Source organism: Larimichthys crocea, chromosome I (genome assembly GCF_000972845.2).
Source record: "Larimichthys crocea isolate SSNF chromosome I, L_crocea_2.0, whole genome shotgun sequence".
Lineage (NCBI taxonomy): Eukaryota > Metazoa > Chordata > Actinopteri > Sciaenidae > Larimichthys > Larimichthys crocea.
Window position 1 is genome coordinate 17,156,303 of NC_040011.1, and position 15,724 is coordinate 17,172,026.

General features: G+C 39.2%; 1 protein-coding gene across 7 annotated transcripts in view; it reads right to left on the minus strand.

The window, feature by feature from the left end:
- klhdc8a (kelch domain containing 8A) overlaps positions 1-15,724 on the minus strand; it is a 38,862-nt gene that overhangs the window by 8,260 nt on the left and 14,878 nt on the right. For all 7 annotated transcript variants that reach the window (XM_027286303.1, XM_019267252.2, XM_027286294.1 and 4 more), the window contains 4 exons: positions 11,045-11,451; positions 9,960-10,170; positions 7,159-7,323; positions 6,842-7,060 (listed from right to left, as the gene is read on the minus strand). In XM_027286303.1, coding sequence (XP_027142104.1) covers positions 6,842-7,060; positions 7,159-7,323; positions 9,960-10,170; positions 11,045-11,209 — 760 coding nt within the window. In that variant the 5' untranslated portion in view covers positions 11,210-11,451. The remainder of the gene's footprint in view (positions 1-6,841; positions 7,061-7,158; positions 7,324-9,959; positions 10,171-11,044; positions 11,452-15,724) is intronic.

Below are 15,724 nucleotides of genomic sequence, written 5' to 3' on the forward strand. Positions count from 1 at the left end.
CTGATGGGAGCAGTGTCATGCCAGAACCAGGCAATCGGGCAATGTAACTGGGTTCAGCAGCCTCGATGGACATGTTAGCAAAGCCAAAGAGACTGAAGAGCACATTGATGGAGTAAGCTAGGGAGAAAGAACGAGAGTGACCCAGCAAGAAGCTGCAGAACAAGAGTAAATCTGGGACTAACTATTAGTCGTTGGTGAGAGCTCAGTGAAATAAAAGGCTGAAAGACAGACGCTGAGTCAGGCTTCTTGCTGTTGGACTAGTAAGTAATATTAGCTACTATGTCTTGTGTTGTTACACTGGTTTGATGTTTGACAGTTAGCAAATTTCTACACAATGCAGCTTTAATCTCAAAGTATTGGAAACAACATTTAAAAAATTCAAAAGTCAAAAAGTCAAGACATTACAAATTTAAATAATCACCCTAATTATCTAACACTCCAGACTGACAATGAAGACAGTATATTAAAAACCTTAGATGATATAAAATGTGCTGGAGTAGTGGAAATGAAAACATACCCATCAAATCTTTCTCTTTCCCAGCAGATTCTGCAGAAGTTCTCTTTTTTTACTTTTAGCTTTTGTTGCTGCCAAATCTTGTTTATCTGAAGGAAACCCAGACTGGAGAGAATCGTGACAGAGGAAGAAAGATAACTTCATTAGGGAGCAAGGGAGGGTGAGGATGGAGAAGTAAAAAGGAAGATAGAGACAGAACAAGACAAAAAGGGTACAAAGAAACGTCTTGCTCTTTATCTTTGTCTATCTTGTGTTTCTTTTCTGGATTTCTCTGTCTTATCTTTTCTCATGCTTAGTTTTATATTTTCTATCTTCTATCTTCTTTATTTTCCTCATTCTCTCTCTCACTGACTTCTTTCTCTTCATTCTCCTAACCTCTGTCCTTTTGCTTTGTTATTTCTTTCTCTTCTCCTCATTTTCTCTAATTTTTTTCTCAAACAAGAGGCCGAGACAACAAGGTGGAGAGAAACAAATAGAGGCAGAGAGAATGAAAGTGAGATAAGTAGCCAGATGGTGAGCCTTCCTGCATGTTGTAGCAGTGTGTAATGAAGAGCTGTGTTTTCCTTTCCAGCCTGGTTAAATTACACTGAAGAGAACAGAATAGATATCACAGCTGGCTGTTCACTCTGCTCTGTTCTCTCAGAGGAAAACCCTCCTGTCAGATATTTCACACTAATATGTAACACAAACCTGAGATGTTGAAAAAATTCCACAAGTTATGTTGTGGTCGAGAATAAGGTTATACTTCTTAAAATGTGTCTGTAGTATTTAGTTTATCTCAGCGGATGGAGACTTCTTACATCTTCCATGTTCCTCTACAAGTCTACAAGGTTTCATAGAAACCATGCCATTGACAACAACATGTGACATTCTCCTTTGCTACAGGAAACAGCAACAACAACAATAACCTTCGATATAGTGGCTTACGTGCTGCAACCTAGCCTAATCATAACTTGGTGCTAATGGTACAAATGTAAACAATCAAGCAGCTATTACCTTTTCTTTTGCAGAAATGTAGCCATTTCTCCAAAGGGCAATGCTCATCTCCCTTCATACAAATGTTCCTCTAAAAGTTCCTCTTTAACATTATTTAGCCTGTTGAGCAATTATCTATGTAGGATGCAGGATGTCAGAGCAACATCACCTGTGCTGTATGCTTTAGGACATGGCTACTTTGTGATTGACAAGTCATAGTCCGGTCTAACGCCTGCATTATAGGGGGAAAAAGTTTAAACTTGGACATCTGGTGCAACTGGCTCCACTGCAACTAGCTTTGTAATAACTTTGTTAATCCTCTGACATTTCATCTAGCACCACCGTCAAGGTTCAGAATTTCCTTCCTTTCTCAATACTTTGATTTCTTACCAAAATACCTGCATGCCCACTGCCATCAACCTCAGCTGTGTTTTGTGTTTAGTCTAATTAGAAAATGTTGGCATGCTAATTCTAAACCAAGATGATGAACAGTGTAAATATTATACCTGCCAAGCATTGGCATGTTAGCATTGGCAGTGTGACAATTAGCTCAAAGCTGTTCCTCACAGAGCTGCTAGCATGGCCGTGGACTCTTAGTTATACATTAAAGTGCAAGTAAAAGCACAGACGTCTAGTGGCTGCATTGTATTCTGGTCTATTCAGGCTACTATTCATTGACACATCAGAATGTCTTCCTGTACTGTAATGTATTTATCTGTTAATGATTGCTGTGAGTTGATACAAAATGGTGGATTCACATAAAATCACAAGCTTTAAGTTAATAATTTATCAACTAATGGAAAACAAAACACAACATCTAGGGACAAAGTCGATGCAGAAAGCATGCTACAACACTTGTAATTCTTTTTAAGCAGTGCTAACTGTGTTTCGGGCTGGATTTTCTCTCTTTAAATCACAGTTGTGTCAACACATCACTCTACAGACTTATGGTCCAATCCTCTGAGGCTAAGTTTCAACTGCAGACCTTATTCCTATTTGCTTTGGAGGGATTACACAAGTGTTTGTGCCAAGATTTTCTTTGTAGGATGCAGGGAAAACACCAGCATGCATTATTCTACTCTTGAGGGAGATGGCAGAGGAGAATAAAGAGATGGAGAGACAGAGAAAATACAGAGAGGGAGAATATAGACAGAGAGTGACAGTGACAATAGAATGAGAGAGATGAGGCGATCCTCTGAAGACTAGGCTTTGTAGTCTGTGTGGGAGTAATTTCGTCCAAAGCTCCCCTCTGTAATTGTCCATCGTGATTAAAACTAGAAAAGGATGGTGATTGGTTCTCAGTCTTTGATGGATTTTGTTTGTCTGTCATGTTTGAAAGCTCAAACACCGCTGACCACAGAGATGATTCTTTTGGAAAGAATCTCACCATTATGTTGTTGACATTTTTAATAATTACATAGTGGCCCACAGTCATTTGCTCTATTGTCATTTCTGCTTCATCTCATCTGCTTTGTAGACTTTTGGGTAGTTTTTACTATCTCAAGCAGTATATAAATCAAATATAAACAACATGGAATACATTTGTTACTAGTTGGCCCCTAGTTCACAGAAGCGTCTGATGAAAGTGTCTTTGATGGATGCAATGAAAGCAGTAGAATTCATTTTCTAGCATCAGCAACAGAAAAGCAATTGGAATTTTAAAGGTTCATGCAAATCACAAAAAGATTTCTTTAGTTCCAGGTCCTAAAGAGCCACAGGATAATAAGTCAGGAACTAAATTAGGAACTAAGAGTGTCCTCTGCACGTTCCTGTTTAAGTTTTCACAGCATCTGAAAAACCACGAAGATGAGGTAAATTAGTCCGACAACAGATTGAAAAATAAATGCACTGAGACGCAATTTTCACACATGGATACTATTTCTGCCTTTGTAAGCAAGGAAGTAATTTCCATGTTCCAGAAGAGAGAATGCAGGAGTTGATAAAAATACACACACATCTGAGTTGCCTTCAGTTATTACCATGCACTAAGCGATGAACCTTTATGAGCATCAGCAAGTGATTTGTGGATGTATTTGGCCCATTTTTCTCCTCCCAGGAAACACAGGGTGGTGGGGTGCCTTATCTTATTGGTGGACTTTGTTGGGGCTGTATGCAGCCCGAGAGGAAGACTGCAGGTATTACTCAACTGCATGTTTTTCAGTTAAACAGAAAAATAATTAGTGAATTAAATAAATAGCTAATAATTAAATCTCCTGAAAAGACACTGCTGATGATTATTAGTCAAGGACAAGCAGCAGCCTCTGTGGCTGTGAAGTGAAACCAATGCAGAAGTGCCAAAACAGCAGTTCCTTGAACGGCCACTTTGCTGGATCCAAAACAAGACAAACTCCATAAGCCCCCATATTAAAATGTTTTTGGTTTCTATAGTTCTTTCCTCGTTCATGATAATGGTACTATGGGTGATTTTTTTTTTTTTTTTTTTAACATGTCCAAATTATATTAAGGCTTAAAGTTATGTAAAATTGAACATATATATATACATACACAGACATGCAAGAAGTAAATAGACACCTTCATTCAAATTCAAATTAAAAGTGTCTATTTACTTCTTGCATGTCTGTGAGATATATATATATATATATATAATATAATATATAATATATATATAATATATTATATATATATATATATATATATATATAATATATAATATATATATATAATATGACACTAGAATTGACAGGCTGCCTGAGGATGCTGAAGGCCAGAGTCACCACACAGCTTCACGGCTTTGCACAGGATTTGCAGATTGATGCAGTGATCTATCTACAATTTATTTTAAAGATTTTTTTTTTGGCCTTTTTCAAGCTTTATTTTTTGACAGAGACAGCTGAAGAGTGACAGGAATGTGGGGAGAGAGACATGGGGAATTACATGGGACATCAAACCCTGGGCCGCTGCTAAACCTTCGTACATGGGGCGGATGCTCTACCAACTTAGCTAATTGACATCCCTAGAATTTCAAATTATTTTATCATATTGCTATAATTAATTTTAATCATAATAGTCTAGTTAGTACAAAATGAGTATTGAAATTAGTAATAAAAAAACAAAACAAAATCAAGAGCAATTTTCTTGATCAAGACTGTAATCTCTCTCCGTGTCTCTTGTTTATGTTCTTGTTACGTTGCTTTTAGACCTGTCAGAAGGTCACAGTGTATGTTTAAACATTGATAAATGTCAACAAACAAGAAACGCCTGTCCCTCATTCTCGTATTTATAGTGGTGGCACCCAGCAATGCAAACGCTGTGCCAAAATGAGCCATTAGAAAGTAAAACCCTCAGAGCAGGGTACAGTAGAGGAACTGAGTCCTTATAAAATAGTTCAAGGGCCCCTAGAAAAGCTGTTGCTGTGGAAACGTCAAGCAATGCATAATTTTTGTTTTATTTATCCTAGTTGAGAGATATGTGATTCTTCAGCTTTTGTTTGTGGTGCTGACAGCATTGTAACCTCCATTGAATTGTGGCAGACACTGATACTTAACTATCTGGGGCTGGATACCATGAGAGGAAACAGAGAATTCCTTTAATTAATCTGGGAGAACTGACCCTTTCAATTTTTCATTTTCTGTGAAAATTTTCTTTCACATCTCTTTGTGATTTCAGTCATACTTGTTGCAGCTTGCCTACGATGCCGAAACAACACCTAACAGCCGTGTGTCTTAATACAGGCGATATGGAATGGAACAGTAATAGAATATCACTGTGTGAAAGCAGATTGCATGACCGCGTGTGGGTGTGTATGTGTGTGTGGAGATATTGCTGCAGATGGATAATAAAGCAATCTGTTTCTGGATCTTGTAATTTAAAGCGCTCCTCATCCCCAGCCCTCCCTCCGCAGCTCATCTACCATCTCATCTCCACCAAAATTAGATTGGAGAAATGGGGTACGGCTGCCTTCTCCCAGTATGTGTGTGCACGAGTGTGTGGATGTGAATCACACATGAAGGCCTGTGTTTGTGTGTGTTGGAATACATTTCCTTTCTGTCTCTCACACACAAGGCAAACTTTCTCTCCATTATCATACATTAACATTATCACACCCATGTTCTGCTTTATTTGGCTTTCATTCGACCGATCCTGATGTGTGACCGTATATCCAGCTGTCTAAAATGACTTATCGATTTTTGCTCTCCCATTTCTCCTTCCGGTCCCTCCTCAATTTGTTCACCTGTTACTCTGGGGTGTCTTTGCAGGGTGGAAGGATAAGTCATTTCACTGTGTTATGGGACACAGAATGTGCACAGAATGAAGAGAGGAATGAGCCTGTTTGAGTGGAAAACCATTTCTCTCCATGGTGAGGTTGATGTTAATGGATGCTGTGTATGACACTTAAGTCAGAATGAAGATGAATGCTGCCAGAGAAAAAGGAGCTGATGAGAGAATTGATAATATCAAAAAATAAAATGTCTGTGAGGGATAGTCATAATCTTTTATTTTTGGATTGCAGAGGTGACGGACAGGTTGTTCATTGATTTAAAAATGTTAAAAGTAGTTTTAAGTTATATTCATATTTATGAGTGAGATAAGAAAATTGACACATATCTCATATCTGATATCAGCAGGTATTTAGTCTAGCTTAGCATAAAGACTGGATCATGGAGAAACATTACTCCTGTAACATTATCAAACTGACAATGTAGCAGAACCTGGGATATAATCTTTTTCTTCATCCTCCAAACGCACCTCCAAAATTCACAAATCATAACTTTTACACCGATTAACAAGCAAGAAATGTGCAAAGAGGTTTTAGTAGGTATATTTTTTAACCTTGTATCAGCCAGGCTATTTGTTTCCTTATGCCTCCAGCCTATATGCTTAGCAAGGCTACCCAAGACTATGTTTTGTAAGTATTATGACAAGTATAAAATCTTCTCAACAAAACAACCTACACCTTTCCAACAAGTCAACAAAATGCTCATCTCTAGTTCTGGATACAGAGCTGAAAATAAAGCAGTATTATGTATACATGCCTTCAGTCCTCAAGTCCTCCTCATATTTTGTCTTCGTTTCGAACTCTTCACTAAAGTTACATCCTGCTTAAAATAGTAAAGTGAAGTATTCAAAGTCAAGATGGCATTTTCAGTATCTGCAGTTCCAACTGGACTGTTTTATACACACTTCAGTGCAATTAATCCTGACATGTTTGAGAATTTAAAATAAAGAGTGTCAGGCTGGTTTGAACATCTTTGTCACATAGTATGTGTATGTGTTTTAATTCATGGATTATGGCTCAAGAGGGGACGAGCAGTATGGGTTAAAACTTTTGTCTCCATGTACAAGGCCGATTAAAGCTTACTGTTACCTCTTAAGTCAAATGTGTCTTCATACCTTGGTTGGTGTCGAAAATGTTGATATTCTTGGTGAACTTGGAACTCTGGTGTCCTCCTCCCTGCCGCAGTCCTCCAAGCAGACACAACCTTCCAGATGTGTCCCATATCACACCCCCATATGATCGTTTACAAGGTATCATGGGTAGCATAGTCCAGGACCGTGTCTCTGCATCGTACACCTCGAAGGCCTTCACTGGTCGCTTACACTGACGACCGCCTGAAACATTATATTTAAAGATTACAAATCATTTATAACTGTGAGACAGAAAGTAAAACTGCTGTGGTATAAACACACCCACACTCGTCTGTTTGTACCTGCCACATAGAGCTTGTTGGCCAGCAGATGTGTGTTGGCATCATAGCGTGGGGTCGGCATGGGAGGAAGTAGCGCCCACACGTCCTTTCGAAGGTCATACTGCTGCAGGATGTTACGAGGGAGCAGGTCGGCACCCATTCCCCCCACGGCCAGAGCCCGGCCATCTGCGCACAGCACACACAGCAAGTTTCAATCTGAGTGCTTCCTTGTATTTATAATGCATATATAATGTTGTGAGGTTACAGGTTTCATCAAATGCACGGATTTATGGATTTGAGTTTAGCCTGTGGAATATCTGTACATTACAACCATCCCATAAATTTAGTTAAAATCTGTCAAAAAATGAGATTGATCAGCGTGTGAAAGATCAGCGACAGAGAAACCTCATTGACACTTTACTTTATGAAGTGCTAAAAATCTGCAAAGCTACAGAGCTGGATGAGAAGTTCGTGACAAAGCATGAGACTGTGACAGATATGGGAAGGACAGCGAGTACAGCAGCAGAATAAAAATGCAGACGTCCATGTCTGGCACTTTGGCATGACACCTCTAGCATAAGAATGGCAGTGGGTGAGAGCGTTTTCACATGGGAACGTACGGCTTTAACCGTCAGAATGAAGAGATGAAAAGAAAAAGAGCTGCAGCTAAACAAGCTGCCTTCTGACTGTGTTTTCCTTTGATAATTTTTCATGTTTTTGCAAGTCATTTACTTCACATTCTAACCTCAATGCATCTACATTACATTACAAGTATCACAAGGTAAAAAGTTTCCCCCAACACTTTATATTAATTTCAGGGAAATAGAAAAAGCCATTACCTAAAGTTCGTTATCTAATATCTGGAAAATAATGATTCCAGAAATGTCAATAAAAATGGCATCATTTAGTCAATTCTGTGACTGACTAGCTAGTAAAAATACTGTATTTGTCTTAATTTGGCCCTATTGATCATTTTGTCATTTTTCAGATGCTGCGGATGAGTTTGGGCATGAAAGTGCAAGCAAAGGGCTGAGGATTGAAGATTGGTCAGGGAGATGGAGAGGCCAACACGATGAAGCCGAAATGAGACCAATAAGTCTGTGTGTATACAGCATCTATCTGTGTTCAGGCAGACACTGACGGATGTGTCGCTGGACTGAACACAAACTCATCCAAGGCTGAAGAGATGCGCTCTGAAAAGACCGTTTATGCTGCTGGACTCAACCCAAAATGAGTGCCAGGGCCAAAAAGTTGCTCTATTGACATGAAAAGGGAAAACTTACTGAGGACTTCCTGTTTGAAAGTGTATTGAACTGAACTTATCTGAAGTTCACTGTGGAGTGCAGACACTGGTGCATATTGAAAAAACCCCTATATATATATATATATATATATTATAGCTATAGTCTTATGAAGTCAACATGTAGTTAGTAAATGCATATTGATCAAATTAAAGGCTGAGGTTTGTTGTATAACCTCTATAAAGCACCATAACATACATGCTGCACTCACTGTGACCAGACTGATTCTGTGTACACTTCTCTTTTCAAGGGCTTTCAGGCCCAATTCCCTTCAAATTCAAGGACCAAACACAGCACTGTTTGAGACATGGATCAAGGTTAATTACTGTTAGAACAGTAAAAATGTTTTTAATGAGAACTTGCAGGGTTTACAGAATCTCACAGAGAACAAATACAGAGAGGCTCAATTCTCACTTGTGTTATTATGTAAAAATATAAAATTATTAAAAATACTACTTCAATTTCTGTGTTTTTAACTGAATGACTCCAAATTTGCAGTTTGACTGACGTTATTTAGTATAGGCCTTGCTTTATTTCTTGTTAAAATGCTACAGTACATTCACTCTTTACTCTATGAACATCAGTGCATACTTTAACCTTCCATTACAAACTACAGCCTCTAGTCTCACTGTCATAAACTGGTGCTAACAGCAGCAGGGTGCAGAGATCTTGATGTGGATTTGTTATCAATATTCTGCCCATTGTGTTCAGCTTTGGCTCACAGTCTCTGTAACTGGTACACTAATCTCTTCCCCAGAGAGACTGGACAGGATACCTGTCCTTAGAGTTTGATATCATATCAGAAAAATACCATAAACTCTATGTTGAGAAGCTACAACAGAATGTATGCTGTAAAGTTGGTTACAGTAGCCAAATACAGTACAGATAAGAGAGGAATAGAACATTCATTGTATACTGATGTAAAATATGGCCATATTATACAGAGCTTAAACTGATAACAGGCTCTGGATTCTTGTTGATTGTGCTTCTCTCCCACAGACTTTTCACGCAGTCCTACTGCCGCATTCATGAAATACATTTGGCATAATCTACACACAACACATTTTATGTTTAGGCTTGATATTTCTATGTACATCAAATTGGAATTAAGTTATTTAATAAAATGAGATACACTGACAGGATGGCGGGCACATTCACTTATTTTAAGATGATTGAGAAAGTGTCTCCTTTCTGGTTTCTGTGTGGAGCTGCTGATAAATAATATGCTTTTCTGAAATTGGCGTTATTTTCGGTGGTGGACTGTAATTTTATAGTTCACAGTTTACAGTTCTCATGTTTAAAGAGAAGTACTGTTAAAGTGATTCAACCCACACAGCTAATTATTTTTAAGTCACACAGTTTTGGTCTCATTATTGCCAGCTTTGCACACACCACCGTACAACACTGTAGTGAGACTAGAGGTCTATATGTTTAAGTATTTATGAGTAATTAGGACAACTTAACTCACTCTTGGTGTGGTAACTGGTTATTTTTTTGTCTGATAAACAATACATTGTATACCTTTCACAGTGATGGATACACCCATCAAGGCTTCCCGCAGAGCACTCCTCTTCTTCCACCTCCCCTCTTCTGTGTTGTACATCTCCACCGCCTTCAGGGGGCTTTGGTCCTCTCCCACGCCTCCCACCACCAGGATTTGTTTCCCCAGCACTGCCACGGCTGCACCAGCGCGAGGGGTGGGCATGGGGGGCAAACTTATCCAGCGGTCCCCCTGCAAACAGGAACGAGCAGCTGCATTCAGGCAAAGCAGTTACAGACAAACCCACGAATGATGAAGCACAGGACAGCTGTCAAAACATCTGCTAATGTTTCATGATTCAACATGCTAAATATGTCGAGTTGTTCGATTGAGGCTAAATACTGAATACAAAAACATTCTTCAAACATTAACATCAATTTCAGATTGCAGCACAGCCACAAAAAGTTTTCTGTTTTAGACGTTGAACTTTTTCTAGGTTTTAGTTTTCCCTCTTCTCTCTGCAGTGCTGGGATTTACGTTACACATACAGCCAATTTATTTCCAATTTAAATCAACTGATTTGTGACAGTGTCTTCAGGGGGATTTAAATAAATCATGATACATTTACACAGTGGAGGTTGCAGCTCTTGTACAGGCAGCACTTTCCTGTTGATTTGCCAAGAAATTACGAGCTTAAAAATATCAGCTTATTTCCCCCTTTAAGTCTATTCAGTGCTTTGGGGAAATCTAACATATCATGTGAACACACGTGTGTCAGGTTATTTTTTTAATAATAATATTTTAGCAAATTATTGTTGACCTGACATCAAGTAAAATATGTTTGCTAATTAGTCAGTTAGGTGTATAAAATTCAAGGAAATCAAATTATTTTTATCTGATTAATTGTTTTAGTAATTTTTTTTTTTTTTTTTTTTCAAATTTTCCAATTTCAGCTTCTCAAATGTAAATATGTTCTGGTTTCTTCAGTCCTTTATGACAGTAAACTGACTATCTTTGGGTTGCAGACATCACCTTGGCGAACAGTGATTTTTCACCAGTTTCTAAATTGATTTATAGATGAAATGATCAATAATGAAAATAACTACAGCACTAATTTGTTTAGTACCTCAGGGGAGTAGAGCTCCAGGGCTTGGCAGGGCCTCCCTCCGGCATCGCAGCCCCCCAGCATGTACATTTGCCCCCCCACCTCAGACAGAGTGTGGTAGACGCGGCCACTGGACAGCCTTGCCAGGCTCTGCCAGTGAAACTCGTGGGCTGAAGGTAGTGCCATGGCACACTGAGGCAGGGAGGGAGAAAAAGGGCCAGAGTAAAAGAAAGATTTGGTGGAGGATTGATCAGGGGTAGCGGAGAAGATGGAGGTGTGAGAGAGCTGGGAAACTGGAGTCAGGGCTCCAGGATGAGGGGGAGGTTCGTTATTGGAGAGATGAAGTGGAGTTGAGCAGTGGGAGGGTCGGATCGGTTAAAGGCTGAGCTCTCCTCTCCCGGGGATGCTTTGCCGCTTCACATAGGGCTCTGCAGAAGATATAAAATGAAAATGAATTGATTGAGCGGTATGAATATATTCTTCAGAGGAGAGCAGTGAGTGCGTTCTCTGTTAAGCTACAAGAGTGAACATTTACAGTAGTCAACATGTTAACACTCACACAGTGAAGCATAGATTAGTATGTTTTAGATGAGTTAGTCAGAGGAATCATCTCACCAGCAGTGGTGCAAAGTAACTGAGTACATTTACTCAAGTATTTAAGTCCAGGTTTGAGGTACGTGTACTTCAGTATTTCTGTTTAATGACAGTGTTTACAGCACCATAATTATCGGACAGCGTTACAAACCAAACAATTAATCAATTACATTGGAAAATAATTGGCAGGTTATTCAATAAATATGACATGAAAATAAACATAGCAGCCTAATCTGACAGCTACACTCACAAGTTGTTTTGCTGGTTAATACTGCACATTTAAAACATTACAACACAATTCATTATTATACCACAGCATTAACACCCTAAGTTGGTTTGAAATGTCTATCTGTAGATGATGATACACACACATTTCATTCAGAAAATACGTACAAAACAGCACAAAGCCAAGTGATGACACAATATAATAACCATGAACCTCAGTTACAAGTACCACATCATTCATAACTACATGATTGTTCCCTCTTTAAAAAGAGTTTGAACTGGAATTTAAAGTGATTCATTCTGAGCTTCGAGGAGCTGCACAAATTGAAAAATCTGTGAATCTAAATGAGGATTTACAAAACGACACCACTCAAACATTAAGAGGTACCACCAGGTCACTGAGCACGTTAGGAGCCTGGTTATTTAGGCATACATTACTTTATTATTAGCAAATTCAATAAAATGATTAAACCCGAAAGGCTAACTATTTTCTTTCAATCTGGACCTTATTCTGCCGTGTTTTGTGTCAAACTGACAAATGCGACAACAGGTGTTGAAATTGGTCAAGTATTGAGTGAAAGTGTTGCAGCCTGCAGCCAGAAAACAAGCTGCTGTATAATCTTTATGGGCAACTGCACATTGTCAAAGTATGTCCATCAAAAGTGCTTGTATTTGTTACTTATCTGATTAGATCAGTGAGCTTTTTACACTGTAGATTAACACTGATGACTTTCAAACTAATAAACAACACATATAGAATTATGTTAAATTAAATTGTGTTAAAAAAAAAAAAAACTAAGCAAAATATGCTTTAGCTTTGCCTATTTTAGATTCTTCAAAGTAGCCAGGTGTGTTTTGGGTCATTGCACTGTTGGAAAACAAATGATGGTCTCACTGAGGTCAAACTAGAAAGGATGGCATGTCACTGCAGGCTTCTGTAGCCATGCTGGTTAAATGTGCCTGCATTTTGAATAAACTGCTAACAGTGTCATCACTAAAGCACCCCCACACTATCACACCTCTTCCTCCATGCTTGGGGGAACCACACATGCAGATAACCTCCTATCATCTTTGCGTCTTACAAAAACGCAGCTGTGATGTAAAAATTTCCACTGGTCTAATATCCATTCCTTGTGTTCCGTGGCCCAAACTATTTTCTTCTTCTTCTTGGTCTCCCTCAGTCATGGTTTCTTTGCAACAACTCAACTATGAAGGCCTGATTTACACAGTCTCCTCTGCACAGTTGATGTCGAGATGTGTCTGCTACTTAAACTCTGTGAAGTGGTTATGTGAGCCGGTCAGGAAGAGTGTGTTGTGCTGGAGTACAGAAAGAATGGCTTAGTGTTATGTAAAAAGATTTTCCATGTCATGGCTCCACAATGTGGATGAGGACTTTAAATCCAATGACCACTGCTGAGCCGGAGTATATAGATACAGAGAGAAAGAGAGAGAGAGAGAGAGACAGAGAGAGAGAGAGGCAACGGGCAGAGGAGGGTGAACCAGCTGCTGCAAGGCTGAGCTAAGAAGACTGGTGGTGTTCCTGTGGGTGCTGTGACCCTTGGCTGTGATCCTGAGCTGTGATCCTATGCCCACAGAGGAGATTTCACAGAGTGGATCAAGTGAAAGGTAGAAAATGTTCCATTTTTCTGTATGGACCTTTCCATAATGTTGCTAGACTCTCACAATACCATCTGAACTGTTCAGTAGCAAAATCAAGCACTTTAAAAGGTGAACATCCATGTTGAGAAATACCAAAATTATCTTTTAACACAATTTATTTCTACCTGCAACATCATCCTGTCCAAACATTTGAATTGTATAATATCTATTTCATCTTATGAGGCTTGATTGATGTAGAAGTTGCTTCTGACCAAGATGTAACACAGTTAATTTAGTTAATTATGAAAAGATAATGATGTGGAGTGGACTAAAGTTAGTTAAAAGAAAAAGAAACTCCACTGCAACTAGCTACACTGTTTAGATGACAATACTACTTAATTACAATTGGATATATTTTCCATACCTTTACAATAAACAAAGAGAAAGATGGAGAAAGAGAGAGAGAGAGAGAGAGAGAGAGAGAGAGAGAGAGAGAGCGCAAAGGAGAAGACATGTAATAAAAGTCCCGAGACTGAATCAAATCTAGGACATCAGATACCCGTCCAGGACATCTAGGAGACATAAATATCATAGAAGCTCTGATTACTTCTTCCACAAGCACAAATACAAATGAGAGTACACTGCAAACACACTTAAGATGATTTGCAGAACAGATGCTACCTACTGGTTCAGTCATACCCCTTTAATTAACTTAAATCATATAAACATCGCTCTGCTGCATGTTCAATTTGAGAAAGGGCTGCTTGAAGGAATATACTCATTGCCTGATCTACCATGATATTCACTCAAAACCTTGCTAGGATTTATTCTGTGGCCCAAAGATGAAATCAAAATTCTAAGAAAATCTCCATCATCGTCATGATCATGATCATCATTTAAATCAGTAGGAAACAAGATTTCCAGCATCCTGTGTTGAACTGTAAGAATTCACCTGTTATGTTGCTCAAAGTTAATTTCTTTGACCAGACAGACATGTCTCATTAAAATGAGTCATCCAGCCCTAAAGCTTCTAATGTAAAGAATAATGCTAATTGCTTTGTGACATAACACGACATCACTTTGTCTATGCGTAACTGTAAATCAGAACCTCCTCTTCCACGCTCCACTCAGATAAGTAGCAGCTGTAGTGTGCTGGAACTAAACTGACGTGGCGTCTATCATGTTTAAGTCTCCTTCCTTGACACCGTGATGTCGGGCGCCACTGTTTTACCATGTGTCATTCCTCAGGAGCTTTCTGTTTCCTGCGTGTAACCCACTTCCCCTGCCTACATACGGTTTCCACCAAGGAAATAATCGAAGTGGGAGGAAGCATCCAGAATAAACCCACGATGCACTGCCAACCTTCTTGACCACATCACAGACTACATCACCTTAAATGCACCCTGTATCACAACCTTGTGTGACATACAGGGAGGACTAACAGCAGTCATTACTGTCAAAGTCAGGTGTGTCACAGGGAAGAGATTTAAGTGAAAGAGTAACTGCTGTTAAATTACTTATTACAGCTGTGATTTAACACACTATCCCAGCAGTTTATCCCTTGAAGCTTCACATCTCTTTTTAACACACGCACCCCGTCCTTCCAAACCTCCACCCTCTCCCACTTTTCTCCCCCTCGCTGTCCGACCCCCTCTGCTTTACTGCCACGCTTTATCTACCTGCCATACTTTTGATCATCTCACTAAAAGGACAAAGGGGAAAGATAAAGAGAGCACCGCGCTTCAAAATAAAATCACCCCCCCTTTTTAAATGTGTGTGTGGGGGGGGGGGGTTGCCATAGCAACAGTTAGGGTTTTCCCAAGGGGGAACTTTTTGTTTTTTCATTTCTTTCGCACATGATTGCTTATCGCTTGGTTTGCTGTTAATAATGGCTTATGAAAAAGGATGAAAAACAAATAAAAGCGCTTGCTTTCCTATAGGCTGACCCTGGCAGGCGTGCGCTTGCTAACGAGGCAGAGTAGTTCACTCCCGGCCCGACTCACAGAGTGCATTAATTGCAATCTGTAACCGATTTGGTTCGCCACATCGTTTTTTTTTAATTAACTGCTTGAACAGCTTGAGATCAACAGTAAGCCCACCAGCATCATCTGAAGTCATTTACGATCAGTGTGCCTCCAACTTGAAACTTTTAATTAGGTAGCGTAGTCAATCTCCCTCAGCTCCCTCCATGTAGGCACCATCTCTTAATGTAAAGCCATACTAAGCTTAATTCATTAAATGAAGCATAAGGTAAGATAAATGCATGTTAATTTTATATCATGT